The sequence below is a fragment of the Dromiciops gliroides genome, chromosome 5 (assembly GCF_019393635.1).
Source record: "Dromiciops gliroides isolate mDroGli1 chromosome 5, mDroGli1.pri, whole genome shotgun sequence".
NCBI classification, from domain to species: domain Eukaryota; kingdom Metazoa; phylum Chordata; class Mammalia; order Microbiotheria; family Microbiotheriidae; genus Dromiciops; species Dromiciops gliroides.
Genome location: NC_057865.1, coordinates 283,341,833 through 283,362,879, shown reverse-complemented (window position 1 = coordinate 283,362,879; position 21,047 = coordinate 283,341,833). Strand labels below are relative to the sequence as shown.

Sequence of the window (21,047 nt, the reverse complement as noted above, 5' to 3'; positions counted from 1 at the left end):
TGTTACTGTGGATAAACTGCCCCGCATTATTTAGGCCAAGATTCAAAGGGCCTGGGCTCCCACTGCTCCAGAGGTTGCGGGGGAAGGAGGGGTGGAGAGGGTTCAAGAAAGTGAATGAGACAAAGAGGAACAATCCAATAATCACAGGAGGACGTAACAGAAGTGTCTATGACGACCCTTCTAAGCAGAGCTGGCCACTTAACATCTCCCACTTTCTAGCACTCACGGCCACTGTCGGCCACACTGTGGACTCTGATCCTGAAATGTCGGCCCTGCGTTGGCCTGGGCTGAAGGGATCTGGGAACACGAGAAGGGTTCCTTGGCCCATGAAGGAAAGGGGCAAGTCAGCGGCTAAAAACCAGAGTGGAAAGAGAGGATAAGCAGACTTCTGTCTCATGGCTATGGATCAGATGCAAGCGGCCAGCCAGTTCTGGTCACTCTTCCAGGGACAAAAATCCCTAGGCTGGAGAGAGTGATCTCCAAAGTCCTCGAGCCTAACTCAAAAATGAGCAAGAATCCGGGGGCAGATAGGTGGCTCAGTGGATGGAGCACTGGCCCTGGATTCAGGAGGACCTGAGTTCAAATCTGACCTCAGACACTTGACCCTTACTGTGTGACCCTGGGCAAATCACTTAACCCCATTGCCTGGCAAAAACAAAAAAACACCAAACAAAAAATGAGCAAGAATCCTCTCTAGAACAACTGACGGGTGGCCCCTCGGGCTCTGCCTGAGGACCCCCAGGGAGGGGACTTCTGACAGCAGTCACCCCACTTTGGGCAGCCTAAACAGGCAGGTAGGGAGCCTTCCCTTACACAGAGATGAAATCAGCCTCAGCGAATCCTGCACCCCCTGCCCCTAGCTCTGGACTCTAGGGCCAAGCAGAGCGGGGCTCTAGAGCGCTCCATCTCTGCCATCTTAGTTCGGGCTCTCACCAGCCCTGGTCTCCTTTATCATGTCAGCCTCCTAACTGGCCTCCCCGCCTCAAGTCTCTCCCCACGCCAGCACAGGCTGCGAGCACTGACTGACCGTGTCACTTGTCCACCCAATTAACTAACTGCAGTGGCTCCTAACTGCTTCCAGAATCCAATCTAAACCCCTGTGCTTAGCTTTGAAATCCCCACACAGCCTAGTCTCCCAGCTTCCCCCGACGTTACTCTCCCAACACACGCTCAAGACAAACCAGCCTTCTTCTTTCTCTTGTTCCTCACACAGGACACACCAGGTCTTGGCACTGGCCATGGCCTCTGCCTGGGATGCCTGCCCTTGTCCCCTCTGCCTCACAGAATCCTTCTCTTCCTTCAAGATGAAGTCAGGCAAGAGGGCAGCTAGGTGGCGCAGTGGATAAAGCACCGGCCCTGGATTCAGGAGGACCTGAGTTCAAATGTGACCTCAGACACTTGACACTTACTAGCTGTGTGACCCTGGGCAAGTCACTTAACCCCCACTGCCCTGCAAAAAAAAAATTAAAAAAAAAAAAAGATGAAGTCAGGCAGCCTCTTCTACATGATCCCCCCCACTGCTAGTGGGCTACAGTGTCCATATTTGTTCTCATTCACTTGATACCGGTGTTGTACACATGTATAGCTGTCCTCGTTGTCTATCCCATTAAAAGAGAAGTTCCCTATGAATAGGACCTGTCGCTACCCTCGTAGCGTCGGCACCCAACACAGAGCCCTGCACACAGGAGGGGCCTAATAAATGCTTGTGGTTAGTTGGTTGAGCCTGATCCCCCAAGTCTTCTCTTGTTTTTTCTTTTGTTTGTTTTGTTTGTTTTTTCAGGGCAATGAGGGTTAAGTGACTTGCCCAGGGTCACACAGCTAGTAAGTGTCAAGTGTCTGAGGTCACATTTGAACTCAGGTCCTCCTGAATCCAGGACTGGTGCTTTATCCACTGCGCCACCTAGTTCCCCCAAGTTTTCTCTTCTTAAGGCTAAGTGCATCCCGTTCCTCCAACCAATCCCCGCTTGGTAGCCCCAGCTCCCTGCCCAACTGGTCAGGCTCCTAGGGATCCCCTTCCTCCAAATTCATCGGTGCTTTGGCTCTTTTGTTCCTGTTTTGTCAAAGATAACGCACCCTCAACCCCTCAGGTTGGTGAGATTTTTAATCCCCTTCAAAAGATGCACCAGACAAACCACATTTAAAGGGGGAAACAAGCATGCTGGTGACAAGCTGGTGAAACAGGCCAAACTGGGCATCTCACAGAGCGGTCAGTGGCCTTGGCAGCCTCCATGGGGCGAGCAGAGCTTTACTGAGGGAGACGGAAATACCCCCCAGGTTAGGAAGCCGACTGTGGCCCTGGAGAAGCCCGAGCTGCCTCCGGGGGCTGGGCGGCCTACCTCGCTGTGGACGTTCCAGCTGTCGACTGTGACGTTGAAGAGGGCCTTGAGGGCTTCGATGGCACAGTCCGTCTCCTGCGGGGACAGGGGCGGCCCGTTGTGATCTATGGCGGCCTCGTACTCGTCGGCCCACTTGATGCTGAAGGCACTCTCGAGGGCCTGGGTGAGCAGGGGCAGCCCCTGCAGCTCGTAGCGCAGCTGGGAGCGGATGTCAGCCTGCAGGAGGGACAGGAGGAAAAGCAGACGCAGGTCGAAGCACTTAATGTCGCTGATGACCTGCTGGTCCTTACACTTGCGCAGCAGGTTACACAGCATGGCGGCCAGATTGAGTTCCAGGCTGAGCTTTTGGGCCATCTGGCTGTTGAACACTATGTTGCACAGGCATTTCAGCGACTCCACGATGACGGGGAAATCAGCCACCTCCTCCAGAGAAGCCTCCGAGTCGTCCAGCTTGGCGAGCCGCATCAGGATCTGCATGTTCTCCTTGGTGGTGACCGGGACGAGGACCTTTTTGTCTCGGGAGAGGATGCGCAGGGCTTCCAGGCAGGTCACCTGGCATGACGTCGAGATGTCTTTCTCCAGGACCTTAAATATCCCTTCACACAGTTTCTGAAAAAAAGAAGAGAGAGGGGAAACAACAAAAGCGGAATGTCAGACAAAGGATCGTCAAAGAGACTTTTCACCTGCTGAAGCTCAGCATCCACAGCGAAGGGCTCTCATTGTCCAATTTCAGACCCATTTCTCTTGGTTTTAACCCAAAAAGGAAAATTATACGTGGAATAAGTGGGATCGATATAAAACATAGCTCTGTGTTTTTCTCCCAAACCTCACCAGGAAAGACAGACATCTCTTTAGTGATAAGCCAGGAATTTCTATGCAGAGACCTGCCTCATTGTACCAACCAAAGTCGCTTCACACTAATACAGTATAACCAATGTCAATCTCACCACCAAGAGACCTCGTGTGGCTCATCACCCATTTAAACTGTGATTGTCATGTAGTAAACTTCACCTTGTAATGTTGTTTCATCTTATGCCATATTTCCATGGGCCAGTAACAAGGTTAGGCTGTCTGTCTATGGAGACAAAGCTTCCTCAAACTAGAGGTGAAAGGGACCTTAGAAATTATCTAAGTCAACCCCTTCTTTTTTTTTTTTTTTTTTGGTGCCCAGGGTCACACAGCTAGTAACTGTCAAGTGTCTGAGGCCAGATTTGAACTCAGGTCCTCCTAAATCCAGGGCCGGTGCTTTATCCACTGCACCACCTAGCTGCCTGCCCCCCAACCCCTTCTTTTTACAGAGAAGGAACTGAGGCCTGCAGAGGTAATGCAGCTTATCCAAAGTTACACAGGCAGTAAGCATCAAATGCGAGACTTGAACCAGAGCCAGAGTTCAACATATTAGCACAGGAAGCAAAACTATTCTTGGTCACATGAAGAAACCTCCAGAATGAAGAGCTCAGATGCCCTGTGGTCCAATCCCCTCGTTCTTACAAAGGAGACATCCGGGGCTCACCAGGGAATCATTGACATCAGACTTTTTAAAAAAAATCTATAGTCTACTTTTCTGTTATTCTTGTTTCTGAATGAAACTTGGGAGCCCTTTCCCTCTTTCTGCTAGAGTAGAAACCCCTCACTTAGAAGGAAAGCAGAAAGCTGGGAAACAATTTTTACAGATGGTGTTTCTGATAAAGGCCTCATATCTAAAATATAGAGAGAATGGAATCAAATATATAAGGATATAAGTCATTCCCCAACTGAGAAATGGTCAAAGGATATGAACAGCCAGTTTTCAGATGATGAAATTAAAGCTATCTATAGCCATATGAAAAAAATGTTCTTGATCATTACTGATTAGAGAAATACAAATTAAAACTACTCTGAGGTACCACCTCACACCTATTAAATTGGCTAATATGACAGAAAAGTAAAATGACAAACGTTGGTGAAGCTGTGGGAAAATTGGAACACTAATACACTGTTGGTGAAGCTGTGAACTGATCTGACCATTCTGGAGAGCAATTTGGAAACATGTTCAAAAGGCTTTAAAACTGTGCATGCCCTTTGACCCAGCAATAACACTACTAGGTTTATATCCCAAAGATATCATAAAAAAAGGAAAAAGGACCCACATGTACAAAAATATTCACAGCTGCTCTTTCTGTGGTAGCAAAGAGTTGGAAATTAAGGGGATGCCCATCAATTGGGGAATGGCTAAACAAGCTGTGGTATATGAATGTAAAGGAATACTATTATGCTATAAGAAATGATAAGCAGGGGCAGCTACGTGGTGCAGTGGATAAAGCACTGGCCCTGGAGTCAGTAAGACTCCTGTTCAAATCCGGCCTCAGACACTTGACCCTTACTAGCTGTGTGACCCTGGGCAAGTCACTTAGCCCCAATTGCCTCACCAAAAAAAAAAAAAAGAAAGAAAGAAAAAAAAAAAGAAATGATAAGCAGATGGATTTCAAAAAAACCTGGAAAAACTTACATGAACTGATGCTGAGTGAAACGAGAACCAAGAGAACACTGTACACAGTATCAACAACATTGTGTGAGGATCAGCTGTGATAGACTTAACTCTTCTCAGCCATACAATGATCCAAGACAATGCCAAAAGACTTATGGTGGAAAATGCTCTCCACATTCAGAAAAAACTGTGGAGTCTGAATGCAGACTGAAGCATGCTATTTTCACTTTTGTTGTTGCTTTTTTGTCATTGTTCTTGTTTATTATTTTTTGCATTTTTTCCCTTTGTTCTGCTTCTTCTCTTACAATGTGACTAATGTGGAAATATGTTTAACATGATTGCAATGTATAACCTATATCAGACTGCTTGCTGGCCTTGGGAAGGGGAAGGGAAGGGAGGGAGAAAAAATTGCAACTCAAAAAAATAACTTTACATGTAATTGGAAAAAATTTTAAATAAAAGAAAAAGAAAGGAAAAAAGACGTGATTAGTTTATTACTGAATCCATTTACATAAGTGAAAATGAAACTCCATATGCTTCATAGCACACCTATGATCTCTTTCCTCTTCAAGTTAAAAAAACATTTGCAGGTACCTTATTTGTTCTCTTTCTCCCCTTTGCTGCTAGTACCCCAAAGAAAGGAAGATTAGACCCAAGTGGCAAAGGCAAGAAATCTAACGGATGGCAACGCTCTTGAACAGAATGAAGAAAGAGATGAGAGAATCTTCATGACCCCCACAAAAGTGACGGTCAAAGGCCGGCCTGATCTCAAGAGCTCCTACTAGGGACATTACCCAGCAACCAAAGGCGAGAGAGGTCTGAGTGTCTGTCTCTCAGTAGCTGCTCCCACCTGTTCTTACTTTAACATGCAATCTCACAAACTTAGTAAGGTATTCAACTTCAGACTCCCATAGGTTGGGACCTTCCAGTGATGACAAGAGAGGAAGAAAATCCAACAGAAGAATCTCTTCAAGAAAAATATACTTGAGTCCTAAGGTCCACAGCAGGGGCTCCTGACCTTTGTGCAGTAAACAGCTACTCTGCTGGCCACCTGGAGACTCACAGTAAGTTAGGCTCCATGAGTGCTGACAATCCATCATGGAGGAAGTCCAACTTGGGGGGGAGGGAGGAAAGGGGAAGAGAAGTTCCTGCTTGGGAGGGAATGGTTTCCAGCTACCCCATTTTCCTGTAGCCCAAGCAACAAGAACAACATCATCGTCACCATCATGATCATCATGATAATAATAACAGCTAACGGGGCAGCTAGGTGGCGCAGTGGAAAAAGCACTGGCCCTGGATTCAGGAGGACCTGAGTTCAAATCCAGCCTCAGACACTTGAGTGACTCTGGGCAAGTCACTTAACCCTCATTGCCCTGCAAAAAATAAAAAATAAAAAATAAGAACAGCTAACATTTATATAGCACTTATTATGTGCCAGGCACTGTGCTGAGCACTTTACCGTTAGCTATTCTCTCATTTGTTCCTCACAGGTAGATGCTATTATCATTCTCGATTTACAGATGATAAAACTGAGGCAAACAGAGGTGAAGTGATTTGCCCAGGGTCACACAGCTAGTAAATATCTGAGGCTGAATGTGAACTCAGGTCTTCCTGTCTCTAGGCCTAGAGATCTATCCTCTGGGGACAGGCAATAGCCTGCAGCCAAACAGGTCACACTCTGCAAGTGACCAGTGAAACCTGGTCAACCAGATGGGGAAGGCTGCTCTCTGGGAGGATGCCCCAAGCTTTGGGATGGGAGAAAGTAGACTTCTAAGCTAATAATGATGATAGTTCATATCTTGTGCCTCAGGCTTGTGAGGCTTCTAGGGACACAGTGGAGACAGGGCTGGCCTGGGACCTGAGTTCAATGTTGGGCAAGTCACCTGTGAGAAAATAAGGATTAATAATGGATTTCATGGGGGACACAGAGATCATTTTCTCAGTCCTTTCTCTTTCCCCACTCCAGAAAGTCAAGTGAAACTTCCTCAAATCTTAGCCAAGGGAACAAAAGGAATGGAGATAGATTCTTTTTTCTAGATCAGGGAAGGACTGACCTGATTAAACCACACCTAGATAATGGACTTTGCCTTGAGCAACTTCAGTGGGGGTGGGGGGATCTTTTGGATTCTTTTCCCTGATGTCATCTGTAGAGTTCATTTTAATGTAGACCACCTTCAAGTCATGTCAACCAATGGAAGTGAATGATGCTAACCAATTAACTTTGATCAATGTACAATGACCCACCTCTATCAAAAGAGGATAAAACCACAAAAGGGCTTTTAGGACAGCACAGCTCTTGGGGGCTGGGTGGGGGCTGGGGGTGTCTTCTGAGCTTCTCTTGGCTCTCTGGGACCACCCGATGGGTCTTTGGGGGCTTTTCTCCTGCTCTTGCTAACTGCCATGCTGAAGCCCCCTCCCTGTTTTCTCTGCCACACGGCCTCACGTAAGAAGTTAGGGAGACATGTGGTCAATCCTTTACTGGGCTAATGTTGATAAATTAATATAACTTGTGGATATAGGAATAGCAATAGCATTTAATTTCAAAAACCACACCTAACCTCTGACTGAGTTTCCTAAGGTTTGTATGTTAGCACAATCAAACCTCAAAATAACCTTGAGAGGCAGATTGCTATTAAAATCATCCCCATTTCACAGGTGAAGAAACTGAGGCAAACAGAGGTTAAGAGACTTGTCTGAGACCCAGGGGTCAAACTACTATTCCACAGCCCCTCCCTAGGAGTTTGGGGGAGGCTGGGCTCACCCACGTGAGACAAAAGACAATACAGAATCCAGGGGTAAATTGTGTGGCAAACCTGCTAAGTACAGACCCCTGGAGGGCAGAGAGGGGGAGATTGAGCAGAAGAAATGGGAAGGAGCTGAGGCATGAGGAGGCATTTGGGTTGGGAGGGGAGGGGTTCGGGAGACAGAAGAAGGCTGAGCATTTCAGGCTGAGGCCAAAGGAGGCAGTGGTCCATGGATTTCTGCACCTATTTGCATGATAATCGGCTTGGACTAGCTCTGGTCCCTCTTAGAGATGGGAGCATTCAGTCTACACCAGCAGCATACCAATTTGGCTTAGGCACTCACTCCTACACCCCCCTATTTGCTTCTAGTTCCTTACTGACAAGTCTCAGAAAGATGAAGAGTGAGGCTGTCAAACAAAACCTGAGGCACGGAAGAAATCATTGAGACTTTCTGGCCTAGCAGATCACCATCCAGTAGATGCAATCAACAACCAGCCAGGGGCAGCTAGGTGGCACAGTGGATGGAGCATTGGTCCTGGAGTCAGAGGACCTGGGTTCAAATCCCACCTCAGACACTTAGTAGCTGTGTGACCCTGGGTAAGTCACTTAAACCCAATTGCCTTAGACATCTGGGGGTGATCTCCAGTCATCCTGAGTATGCATTTTGCCACTGGACCCAGATGGCTCTGGAGGAGAGAGTGAGGCTGGTGACTTTGCACAGCCCTCCCTCACTTCAATACGATTCCTTGAAAGTCACAACACCACCTTCAGATGTCATGGTCCTCTTTGAGAATGAAGGACAAACAACTACAGTAGGGTTGTGAGAATCCCATGGGATAATACAGACCATAAAGCCCTGAGGAAATTATTAGCAGACCTCTGTCTTCCTTCCCAGTGTGCTTACTGAAAGGAAACTTTATTAACTTCAGTCAAACATGAAGGAAGTGAAACAGCTGTCAATTCCAAAAGTAAACACACAAACAAAAAAGACAGTCAAAGGAGGCGCTCAGGGTGTCCGGGGTACATCACTTTCCCTTGCCAGACCTCCAATTCCTCATTTGGAAAAACGAGGGCATTGCCCAGTGCCAGGCACAAAGTAACAGCCTGGAGCTGTAAATCCCCTGATCCGATGACTTTTGGAATCTGAGCTGCTTTGAGTGACTTGTTCCATCAGCACCAATAATGAGAACTAAGCCACGAGAACAATCTTCACTATTTTGTTTTGGTGTTGAATTGTTTGCAGTCTTGTCGGACTCTTTGTGACCCTATTTGGAGTTTTCTTGGGAAAGGCACTGGAGTGGCTTGCCATTTCCTTCTCCAGCTATTTTTGACAGATGAGAAAACTAAGGCAAACAGGGTGAAGTGACTTGCCCAGGGTCATACAGCTGGTAAGTGTCTGAGGCTGGATTTGAACTCAGGAAGATGAGGCTTCCACACTCCAGAAGCAATGCTCTGTGCACTATGGCGCCACCTAGCTGCCCCTTTCACTATTCAGACCCATGAGGAGATGAGCTTAAACCCCAGTTTGGTTCAGTCTTGAAGTCAAACTTTAGCATGTTGCTCTTAAAGCCAGAGCAATATAAAGGGAATAAAATAGTCCAAATTCCATGTACTAACAGAAGCCCAGGGACTAAAATGCTAAATTCTTTACCAAGTTGAAATTTTAAGTAAATGGTTATGTAGGGTTTGGGTTTTTTTTGGTTTTTTTTGCGGGACAGTGGGGGTTAAGTGACTTGCCCAGGGTCACATGGCTAGTAAGTGTCAAGTGTCTGAGGCTGGATTTGAACTCAGGTACTCCTGAATCCAAGGCTGGTGCTTTATCCACTGCGCCACCTAGCTGCCCCTTGGTTGTTTTTTTTTAAAAAGACTTACGCTAGGGAGCCAAGATGGTGGAGAGGAAGCAGCAAGCTGCCTGAACTCTCCTTCTGCTCCCTCAAAAAGAACATTAAATCAAGCCTCTGGACAGATTCTGAAACTACAGAACCTGCAAAGAGACAGAGAGACACAGTCCTCCAACCAGAGATAATTTAGAAGACTTCAGGAAAAGGTCGGTCTGACTCGGGCAAAAGGGAGGCCCAGCGCAGGGCAGCAACCCAGCGCCGAGGGGGTCAGGGCAAGTCAGCAGGAGCTGTGGGCCACAGCCGAACAACTGAGGCCCCTGGAACCTGGTTCAAAAATCTGGTGGCCAAGAAGGACAGTGGAAAAACCTACCTGCACCGGCCGAGAGGGCCACGAACGGCGGGATCAGACGCCAGGGTCTGGTGCCTGGCTGGCCGAGCACAATCATACAGGAAGTGCAGGGCGGGGGATCTCCACACACCATAAAGGCCTCAGAGTAAAAGCCTGGTCACACAGCACCTAGACCCCTGCACAAGAAGCCCAAAACAGGGACCCTGGTGCCCCCAGAGCAGACCTCAACTTAAAAAATAAATAAATAAGCTGCAATAATGAGTAAGAAGCAAAAAAGGGCCCTCTCCATTGAGAGCTTCTGTATCAATAGGGAAGAAGCCAACACAAACTCAGATGAGGACAATAGCCTCAAATTGTCTACATCTGAAGCCTCACAAGGGAAGGTGAATTGGTTGCAAGAACAAAAGGCCCTCCTGGAAGAGCTCAAAAAGGATTTTAAAAATCAATTGCAAGAGGTAGAAGAAAAAATGGGGAGAGAAATGAAAGCAAAACAAGAAAACTATGAAAAAAGAATCAGCAGCTTGGAAAAGGAAGCACATAATTTCACTAAAGAAAACAATGCCTTAAAAATTCACTTGGCCAAATGGAAAAAAAGGTGCATAATCTCATTGAAGAAAAGACTGCCTTAAAAAATTCACTTAGCCAAATGAAAAAAAGGTGCATAATCTCATTGAAGAAAACAATGCCTTAAAAATTAAAGTGGGACAGTTGGAAGATAAGGATTCCATGAGACACCAGGAATCAGTCAAGCAGAATAAAAAAAATGAAAAAATAGAAGAAAATGTGAAATACCTCATTGGAAAGACAACTGATCTGGAAAACAGATCGAGGAGAGACAATTTGAGAATCACTGGACTGCCTGAAAGCCATGACCAGAAAAAGAATCTAGACACCATATTCCAGGAAATTATTAAGGAGAACTGCCCTGATATCATAGAATCAGAGGATAAAATCATCATTGAAAGAATCCACCGATCACCTCCTGAAAGAGACCCCAAAAGGAAAACTCCAAGGAATATTGTAGCCAGATTCCAGAATTATCAGGTGAAGGAGAAAATACTCCAAGCAGCCAGAAAGAAGCAATTTAAATATCATGGAGCCACAGTCAGGATTGCTCAGGACCTGGCAGCTTCAACATTAAAGGACCACAAGGCTTGGAATATGATATTCCGGAAGGCAAAGGAGCTTGGATTGCAGCCGAGAATCTATTACCCAGCAGAAATGTGCATTTTCTTTCAGGGGAAAAGATGGACATTTAATGACATTGGGGACTTTCAATCTTTCCTGGTGAAAAGACCAGAACTGAATAGAAAATTCGATCTCAACATACAAGACTCAAGAGAAGTTTAAAAAGGTAAACAGAGGGGGAAAAAAAAGGTTACCCTATTAGGTTAAACTGTTTATATCCCTACACAGGAAGATAATACTCATAACTCTTAAGAACTGTAAATGTATCTGGGCAGAGAGAAGGACTTTACATAGAGGGTATAAATATAAATTGTCTTTGATGTGATGATTCAAAAAAGAATTAAGGGGTTAAAAAGGGAGTCTATGGGGAGGAGAGGAAAGGGGAGGTGGAATGGGATGAATTATATCATATGAAGAGGTGAAAAAAAAATCTATTACAATAGAGGGAAAGAAAGGAGGGGGGAACATTGTTTCAACCCTATTCTCATTAGATTTAATTCAAAGAGGGAATAACATACATTCACTGGGATAAAGAAACTTAACTCATTCTTTAGGGAAGCAAAAGGGGAAGGGAAAGGGGAGGGCACTGATAGAAGGGAGGACAAAAGCAAGGGAGAAAAGGGTAAAGAAAAGAGAGGGGGGTGATAAAAAGGGAGGGCAGATGGGGGAGGCAGGGGTAAGAAGTAAAATGTCAGTGAGGAGGAATAGGGTGAAAGAAGGGGGGAAAAGTACAAAGGGGGTAAATAAAATGGAGGGGAATAGACAGTCAGTAATAATAACTGTGAATGTGAATGGGATGAACTCTGCTATAAAACGGAAGCAAATTGCAGAGTGGATTAAAAAACAGAATCCTACAATATGCTGTTTACAAGAAACACATTTGAAGTAGAGAGATACACACAGAGTAAAGGTAGAAGGCTGGAGCAGAATATATTATGCCTCAGCTAAAGTAAAAAAAGCAGGGGTAGCAATCCTTATCTCAGACAAAGTGCAGGCAAAAATAGATCTCATTAAAAGAGATAAGGAAGGAAATTACATCTTGCTTAAAGGTACTATAGATAATGAAATAATATCAATATTAAATATGTATGCGCCAAGTGGTATAGCATCCAAGTTCTTAGAGGAGAAGTTAAATGAGTTACAAGAGGAATTAGACAGTAATACTATACTAGTGGGGGATCTGAATCTCCCCCTCTCAGAATTAGATAAATCTAGCCAAAAAATAAATAAGAAAGAAGTAAAAGAGGTGAATAGATTACTAGAAAAGTTACACATGAGAGATGTCTGGAGAAAATTGAATGGGGATAGAAAGGAATATACCTTTTTCTCAGCAGTACATGGCACATTTTCAAAAATTGACCATATATTAGGGCACAAAAACATCATAGTCAAATGTAGAAAGGCAGAAATAGTAAATGCATCCTTCTCAGATCATGATGCAATAAAAATTACATGTAAGAAAGAGCCAGGGAAAAGTAGAATGAAAATCAATTGGAAACTAAATAATTTCATTCTAAAGAATGAATGGGCCAAACAAGAAATCATAGAAACAATCAATAACTTTATCCAAGAGAATGACAATAATGAGACAACATACCAAAATCTATGGGATGCAGCCAAAGCAGTGCTTAGGGGAAAATGTATAGCTCTAAATGCTTACATGAATAAAAAAGAGAAAGAGGAGATTAATGAATTGGGCATGCAACTTAAAAAGCTAGGAAAAGAACAAATTAGAAATCCCCAATTAGACACTAAATTAGAGATCCTGAAAATTAAAGGAGAAATTAATAAGATTGAAAGCAAAAAAACTATAGAATTAATCAATAAAACTAAAAGCTGGTTTTATGAAAAAACCAATAAAATAGATAAAATATTGGTTAATTTGATTAAAAAAAAGAAAGAAGAAAACCAAATTACCAGTATCAAAAATGAAAAGGGTGATGTTACCACCAATGAAGTGGAAATTAAATCAATAATTAGGAATTATTTTGCCCAACTGTATGCCAATAAATTTGACAATCTAAATGAAATGGATGAATATTTACAAAAATACAAACTGCCCAGGTTAACTGAAGAAGAAATAAAATCCTTAAATAAACCCATATTAGAAAAAGAAATTGAACAAGCCATTAATGAACTCCCTAAGAAAAAATCCCCAGGGCCAGATGGGTTTACGGGTGAATTTTACGAAACATTTAAAGAACAATTAATTCCAATATTATACAAATTATTTGGAAAAATAGGCGAAGAAGGAATTCTACCAAATTTGTTTTATGACACAAATATGGTGGTGATACCAAAACCAGGCAAAGCAAAAACAGAGAAAGAAAATTACAGACCAATTTCCCTAATGAATATTGATGCTAAAATCTTAAATAAGATATTAGCGAGGAGACTACAGCAAGTGATCACCAGGATAATACACTATGACCAGGTGGGATTTATACCAGGAATGCAGGGCTGGTTCAACATTAGAAAAACTATTAACATAATCAACCACATCAATAAGAAAACCAAACAAAATCATATGATTATCTCAATAGATGCAGAGAAAGCTTTTGACAAAGTACAGCACCCATTCCTAATAAAAACACTAGAGAGTTTAGGAATAGGGGGAGCTTTCCTTAGAATAATAAACAGTATCTACCTAAAGCCATCAGCAAGTATTATATGCAATGGAGATAAATTAGAGGCCTTCCCAATACGATCAGGGGTGAAACAGGGATGTCCATTATCACCCCTATTATTTAATATTGTCCTAGAAATGTTAGCTTTAGCAATCAGAGAAGAGAAAGGAATTAAAGGAATTAGAATAGGCAAGGAGGAAACAAAACTATCACTCTTTGCAGATGATATGATGGTATACTTAAAGAATCCTAGAGAATCAACTCAAAAATTACTTGAAACAATTAACAACTTTAGCAAAGTAGCAGGATATAAAATAAATCCACATAAATCATCAGCATTTCTATACATGACCAACAAAGTCCAGAAGCAAGAGATAGAAAGAGAAATTCCATTTAAAGTAACGGTAGATAATATAAAATACTTGGGAGTCTACTTGCCAAGACAAACCCAGGAACTCTATGAACACAACTACCAAACACTCTTCACACAAATCAAATCAGATCTAAATAATTGGAAAGATATCAATTGCTCATGGATAGGCAGAGCTAATAGAGTAAAAATGACAATACTGACTAAATTAATTTACTTATTCAGTGCCATACCAATCAGACTACCTAAAAATTATTTTATAGAGCTAGAAAAAATAATAACAAAATTCATCTGGAAAAACAAAAAATCAAGAATATCCAGGGAAATAATGAAAAAAAATTCACAGGAAGGTGGGTTAGCGGTACCAAACCTGGAGCTCTACTATAAAGCGGCAGTCATCAAAACTGTCTGGTACTGGCTAAAAAATAGAGTGGTAGATCAATGGAATGGGCTAGGCTCAGGAAATGCAGTAGTAAATGACACTAGTAATGTAGTGTTTGATAAACCCAAAGACTCCAGCTTCTGGGATAGGAACTCAGTATTTGACGAAAACTGCTGGGAAAACTGGAAGATAGTATGGAAGAAATTAGGCATAGACCAACATCTTACACCTTATACTAAAATAAGGTCAAAATGGATACACGATTTAGACATAAGAGGTGATACCATAGGTAAATTAGGAGAGAAAGGAATAGTCTACCTATCAGATCTTTGGAAAGGAAAACAGTTTTTGACCAAACAAGAGACAGAGTATATTATAAAATGCAAAATGGATGATTTTGATTACATTAAATTAAAAAATTTTTGTACAAACAGAAGCAATGCATCCAAAATTAGAAGGCAGGCAGAAAGCTGGGAAACAATTTTTGAGGCCAGTACTTCTGATAAAGGCCTCATCTCTAAAATATATAGGGAACTAAATCAAATTTATAAGAACCCAAGTCATTCCCCAATTGAGAAATGGTCAAAGGATATGAACAGGCAATTTTCTGATGAAGAAACCAAAGCTATCTATTCCCATATGAAAAAATGCTCTAAATCTCTAATGATTAGAGAGATGCAAATTAAAACAACTCTGAGGTACCACCTGACACCTATCAGATTGGCTAAAATGACAAAAAAGGAAAATAATAAATGTTGAAGAAGCTGTGGGAAAATTGGAACACTAATTCATTGTTGGTGGAGCTGTGAACTGATCCAACCATTCTGGAGAGCAATTTGGAATTATGCCCAAAGGGCGATAAAGCTGTGCATACCCTTTGACCCAGCAATACCACTTTTAGGTCTTTTTCCCAAAGAAATCATGGAAAGGGGAAAGGGACCCACATGTACAAAAATATTTATAGCTGCTCTTTACGTGGTAGCAAGGAATTGGAAGTTGAGGGGGTGCCCATCAATTGGGGAATGGCTGGACAAGTTGTGGTATATGAATGTAATGGAATACTATTGTGCTATAAGAAATGATGAGCAGGAGGAGTTCAGAGAAACCTGGAGGGTCTTGCGTGAGCTGATGATGAGTGAGATGAGCAGAACCAGAAGAACATTGTACACAGTATCATCAACATTGAGTGTTGATCTACTGTGATGGACTAGATTCTTCTCACCAATGCAATGGTACAGAAGAGTTCCAGGGAACTCATGATAGAAGAGGATCTCCAAATCCAAGAAAAAAAAAGAACTGCGGAGTATAGATGCTGAATGAACCATACTATTTCTTTTGTTTTTGGTGCTGTTGTGTTTTTTTCTATTTTGAGGTTTTTCATCATTGCTCTGATTTTTTCTCTTATAACAGGACTAATGCAGAAATAGGATTAATGTTATTATGCGTATATATATATATATGTATATGTATATAGATATATAGATATAACCTATATCAGATTACCTGCTGTCTAGGGGAGGGAGGAGGGAGGGGAGGGAGGGAGAAAAATCTGAAATTGTAAAGCTTGTATAAACAAAAGTTGAGAACTATCTTTACATGTAACGAAAAAAAATAAAATACCTTATATGTAAAAAAAAAAAAAAAAAAAGACTTACACTAGGTGGTGTAGTGGATAGAGCACCAGCCCTGGAGTCAGGAGGACCTGAGTTCAAATCCGGCCTCAGACATTTGACACTAGCTGTGTGACCTTGGGCAAGTCACTTAACCCTCATTGCCCAAACCCCCCCCCCCCCAAAAGAGAGACTACATACAGGTCACTGTCCTGGAAATATCCCCTGCCTGCTTAGGACCATGGGTATGGATCTGGAAATTTACAAGAGAAGTGGGGACAAGACAATTCAAGGGCAAACAGAGGGTAGCCATAGAGTGATGGATGGAGAGCTGAAAGGCATCAGCTCTAGAGAGGAAAAGGTGAAATTCAAATGGAAATGGGGCCATTAAACTATATCCCTATGGGATCCCTCTGGGCCCCATATTGACTTTGTTTTGTTTTTTTTTGCAGGGCAATGAGGGTTAAGTGACTTGCCCAGGGTCACACAGCTAGTAAGTGGCAAGTGTCTGAAACTGGATTTGAACTCAGGTCCTCCCGAATCCAGGGCTGGTGTTTATCCACTGCGCCACCTAGCTGCCCCCCCCCATATTGACTTTGAAAACATGTATTGATATTATCCATATTCCATTGCCTTTGTATTTACCTGGTCGGATATTTCCTGATTATATTTTAATCTGTCATGGGCTAGATTTAGGAGTATTGCCTACAATTAAAACTACTCTGAGGGGAGCTAGATGGTGCAGTGGATAAAGCACCAGCCCTGGATTCAGGAGGACCTGAGTTCAAATTCAGCCTCAGACACTTGACACTAGCTGTGTGACCCTGGGCAAGTCACTTAACCCTCATTACCCTGCCGCAAAAAACCCAAACAATTACTCTGAGGTACCACCTCATACCTATCTAATTGGCTAATATGACAAAGAAGGAAAATGATAAATGTTGGAGAGGACGTGGGAAAATTGGAAAACTGATATACTATTGGTGGAGCTGTGAACTGATCCAACCATTCTGGAGAGCAATTTGGAACCATGCCCAAAAGGCTATAAAACGATGCATACCCTTTGACCCAGCAATACCATTACTAGGTCTATATCCCACAGAGATCATAAAAAAGGGAAAAGGACCCACATATACAAAAATATGTATAGCAGCTTTCTTTGTGGTGGCAGCATTGTGTGAGGATCAACTGTGATAGACATAACTCTTTTCAACAATACAATGATCCAAGATAATTCCAAAGGACTCATGATGGAAAATGTTCTCCACATCCAGAAAAATAACTATGGAGTCTGAATGCAGATTCAAGCATACTAATTTCACTTTTGTTGTTGCTTTTTTGTTATTGTTGTTGTTTATTCTTTCTTGTGTTGTGTTTTTCTCTTTTGTTCTGATTCATTCTTCTCTTAGAACATGACTAATGTCGAAATATGTTTAGCATGATTGTAATGTATAACCTATATCAAATTGCTTGCTGGCCCAGGAAGGGAAGGGAGTGTGGAAGAAAAATTCAAAACTCAAAACAAATCTTTTCGTGTAATTGGGGAAAATTAAAAATAAAATAAAAATTTTTTAAAGTATTGCCTGCCATGGGCAATGTTTTTGATACCTCTGATCTGGTCCAACCCCATAACTATACAGACGAGGAAACTGAGGCCTATGTAAGTGAGATGACTCGCTCAAGGTCACACAAGAAGAATCAGAGGAGGGAACTGGAACTCAGGTCCCCTGACTTGAGTCAGTGTTCTTTGGCACTGCTCTATGACACCTCCCATACGATGGTAGAGAGAATGCCAGTTAGAGCCCAGCTAGTTCAAAACTGTCAGATGAAGAAACCAAGGCCCAGAGAGTGTCAATCTGCCCAAACCCGTACACCAGTCTGATGGAACCAGGGACTGAGCCCAGGTCAAATGGCCCCAAAGTCAGGGCCCTTTTCACGGCCCCCCAGATTGAGGGGTTCCAGTGACAGTACAGAACCTCAAGGCTTACAGAGCAGTTTTCACCAGCATGGGAAGGGGGTTGGGAGACTTCTCCAGGACAGTGATTACAAATCATTATTGTTTGCACAAGCTGCAGTATTTGCAAAACCAAACTACCCCCTACACTCCGTAATGCTAAAATATCATCCAATTAGACTCAATTGAGCAGAATTTATTAAACCTCTGAGTTCCGGGCAAAGCAACAAGAAAGAAGCAGTCCCTGACTTCAGAGCTGCCATCCTCTGCAAGAATCAGGAGCTGATGGGATTGGGGGCTGGGGGAGAACAGGGGTCTGAGGCAGTCTCGTACCCCCCGGCTCGGGCACCAGGCCCCGTGGCTTACAAATACATGGCCTTTAAAAAATTGTTTGCAGATGAGGAATATTGAGGGCACATTCATAGAAAATCTAAAAAACAAAAAAAGGGAAGTGATCCCCCCCCCACACACACACACACCCCTGAAAGTCACTGGTGGATGGGCCAACAAAGCCAGAGGCCTTCTTTCCAGGGAGACAAGTGATGGTGCACATATGTTCCTTGGGCTAGGAGGGGGAGGGGAGGTGGTTCCCTCTAATCTCCCATTAGCATTTGGGCAGGAATTCTTTCATCAGATTAGCTGGTTATCAGCTTGGAAGGCAGCAGGATCTTGACCCAGTGGAAGTCTCAAGGGCTCTTAAAGGTTAATCTAATCCAGTGGTCCTCAAAAATTTTGTGGTCTCAGGACCCCTTTATAGCTCTTAAAAAACGACTGAGGGGGCAGCTAGATGGCGCAATGGATAGAGCGCCGGCCCTGGAGTTCAAATCCGACCTCAGACACTTAGCACTTACTAGCTGTGTGACCCTGGGCAAGTCACTTAACCCCAATTGCCTCACTAAAAAAAAAAAAAAAATATGACTGAGGATCCTCCTGGCAAAAGAGCTTTTTTGTTTATGTGGGTTATATCTATAGACGCTGCATTAGAAATGAAAACATTTTAGTGTTATTATGAAAAAAGGATCTCCTCTGCCCAGGACCACATTTGTTATGCTCTTATACTCTAACCCGCACACTCTACAGATGAGAAAACTGAGGGGGGGGGGGGGAAGTGACCTGCTCAATTGCATAAATGCACAGACCCTAAGTGTCTTGATGCCCCCAGGCCAGTGCCCTTTCCTTTCATCCAGGGACTTCATGGAAAAAGGTTCCATGTGGGAGCAGATAGTGATAGGAAAAAGCAAGCAGGGAAGCCCTTGGGATGGAGCAGAGACTAAGGGGAAAGAAGGGCAATTGGGAGCCAGAGAAGAGTCCCAGGAGGCTGTGTGGTTGGGGGGCGGTAAACAAAGGTCCAAATAAATGGCAGTCAAATTCTTCTTCACCTGAGTCAAATGCTGTGGCCATTTGTTTTCTAAAAACACACTGAAATTTGGGTTTTGCATATGAAGGAAGTTACTTTGCTTAAGAAGGCAGAAACTGTCAGTGAATCAGATTACTGGGAAACACTCAGATTACCCAATAAAGGGTGTCCCAATCAGAGATTCTGATCTGATGGAATGTATGTCTACTGACCTCATTCACGGGAAACTCAGGCCCAGAGGGGTGGGACATGCCGGTCTCAAGCTCTTCTCAATGCAATGAAGAAAGGCTGGCTTTTCCTAATATCCCACCTTAGAATATCAGAAACTCAATGAAGGCAGGTCTCCTATCTTAGCCAAGTGACCCCGCTCTGACGGGTGGGAGAGGAGGTTACAAAGACATTGTTGCTAAACTCTGGGGACAGGCACCCTCTCTCAAGTTCCCATCCACTTTGTCAGACAATAGGAAGAATCCCGAGTTCAAATCCTGCTGCCATTTTTTTTTTGGATGGTCAAAATGACAGTCATTTTTTACCATCAAGTCTGAGACCCGGATTTTTAAAATGAGGGAATGGAGGGCCAAAGAGGAGGAAGTGACTTGCCCAGGGTCACACCTAGTAAGTATTGGAGATAAGGTTTGAACTCAAGTTTTTCTGATTTTAAGTCTACTCCCTAACCACTATTCCACACTGCCTCTCCTGGTTTCAGGGCCAATTTACTAACTTAATAACGATAACTAACCAACTAACTATATATATATGTATGTATGTATGTATGTATGTATAGACACACACACATGGCTGATCATAAAGTCACTTGACAAAGCATAGATAGATGGGAAATTCCATTTCAATTAACTGGAAAAATAATACCAGTGCATGTTTCCCTAAGAGTGCAGAGACGGTGACAGCATCTATGTCTATAGAACATAGCGCATCTGGGGGGCAGCTAGGGAGCACAGTGGATAAAGCATTGGCCCTGGATTCAGGAGGACCTGAGTTCTAATCTGACCTCAGACACCTGACATTCCTAGCTGTGTGACCCTAAACAAGTCACTTAACCCCCATTGCCCCGCAAAAAAACAAAAAAAACCCAAAAAACTATTGTTAACATTCATTTTTAAAAATTTTGAATTCCCAGTTCTCTCCTTCCCTTCCCTCCCCCCTGACTGAGAAGGCAAGCAATTTGATATAAGGTTATACATGTTCAGTTATGCAAAACATATTGACATATTAGTCATGTTATAAAAGGGAAAGATTAAAAAATCTGCTTTGATCTACATTCAGACTCCAGTTCTTTCTCTGGAGATGGAAGGCCCTTTCATTATGTCTTAGATTGTTGTATCGCTGAGAAGAGCGAGGTCATTCACAGTTGATCACTGTAGTAGACAGCGCCCTCTTGGTTCTGCTTATTTTACTTTGCATCAGTTCATGTAAGTCTTTTGAGGTTTTTCTGAGAATATCCTCCCTATCATTTATTTTAGTATAATAGTATTCTACCACAACCACATCATACTTGTTCAGCCATTCCCCAGCTGATGGGCATCCCCTCAATTCCCAAATCTTTGCCACCACAAAAAAAGGTGTATTCCTGTAACTAAAGGTTCTTTCCCTTTTGTCTGCTCTTTCTCCCTTCATTCACATCCCAAACCCCACAAAAACCTCAAACCTGGGAAGACTGTACCCCTGAGGGAGAAGAAGTAACAGAGAGAAAAAGAAAAGGAGGGGAGGGAGACAGAGAGAAAGCAACAATCCTTTATTTATTTATTTGGGGGTGGGTGAGGCAATGGGGGTTAAGTGACTTGCCCAGGGTCACACAGCTAGT

General features: G+C 43.1%; 1 protein-coding gene across 4 annotated transcripts in view; it reads right to left on the bottom strand.

The window, feature by feature from the left end:
- Window positions 1-21,047, bottom strand: part of RIC8B (RIC8 guanine nucleotide exchange factor B) — a 100,463-nt gene that overhangs the window by 51,133 nt on the left and 28,283 nt on the right. For all 4 annotated transcript variants that reach the window (XM_043965746.1, XM_043965745.1, XM_043965747.1 and 1 more), the window contains exon 3: window positions 2,337-2,945. In XM_043965746.1, the coding sequence (XP_043821681.1) occupies window positions 2,337-2,945 (609 nt within the window). The remainder of the gene's footprint in view (window positions 1-2,336; window positions 2,946-21,047) is intronic.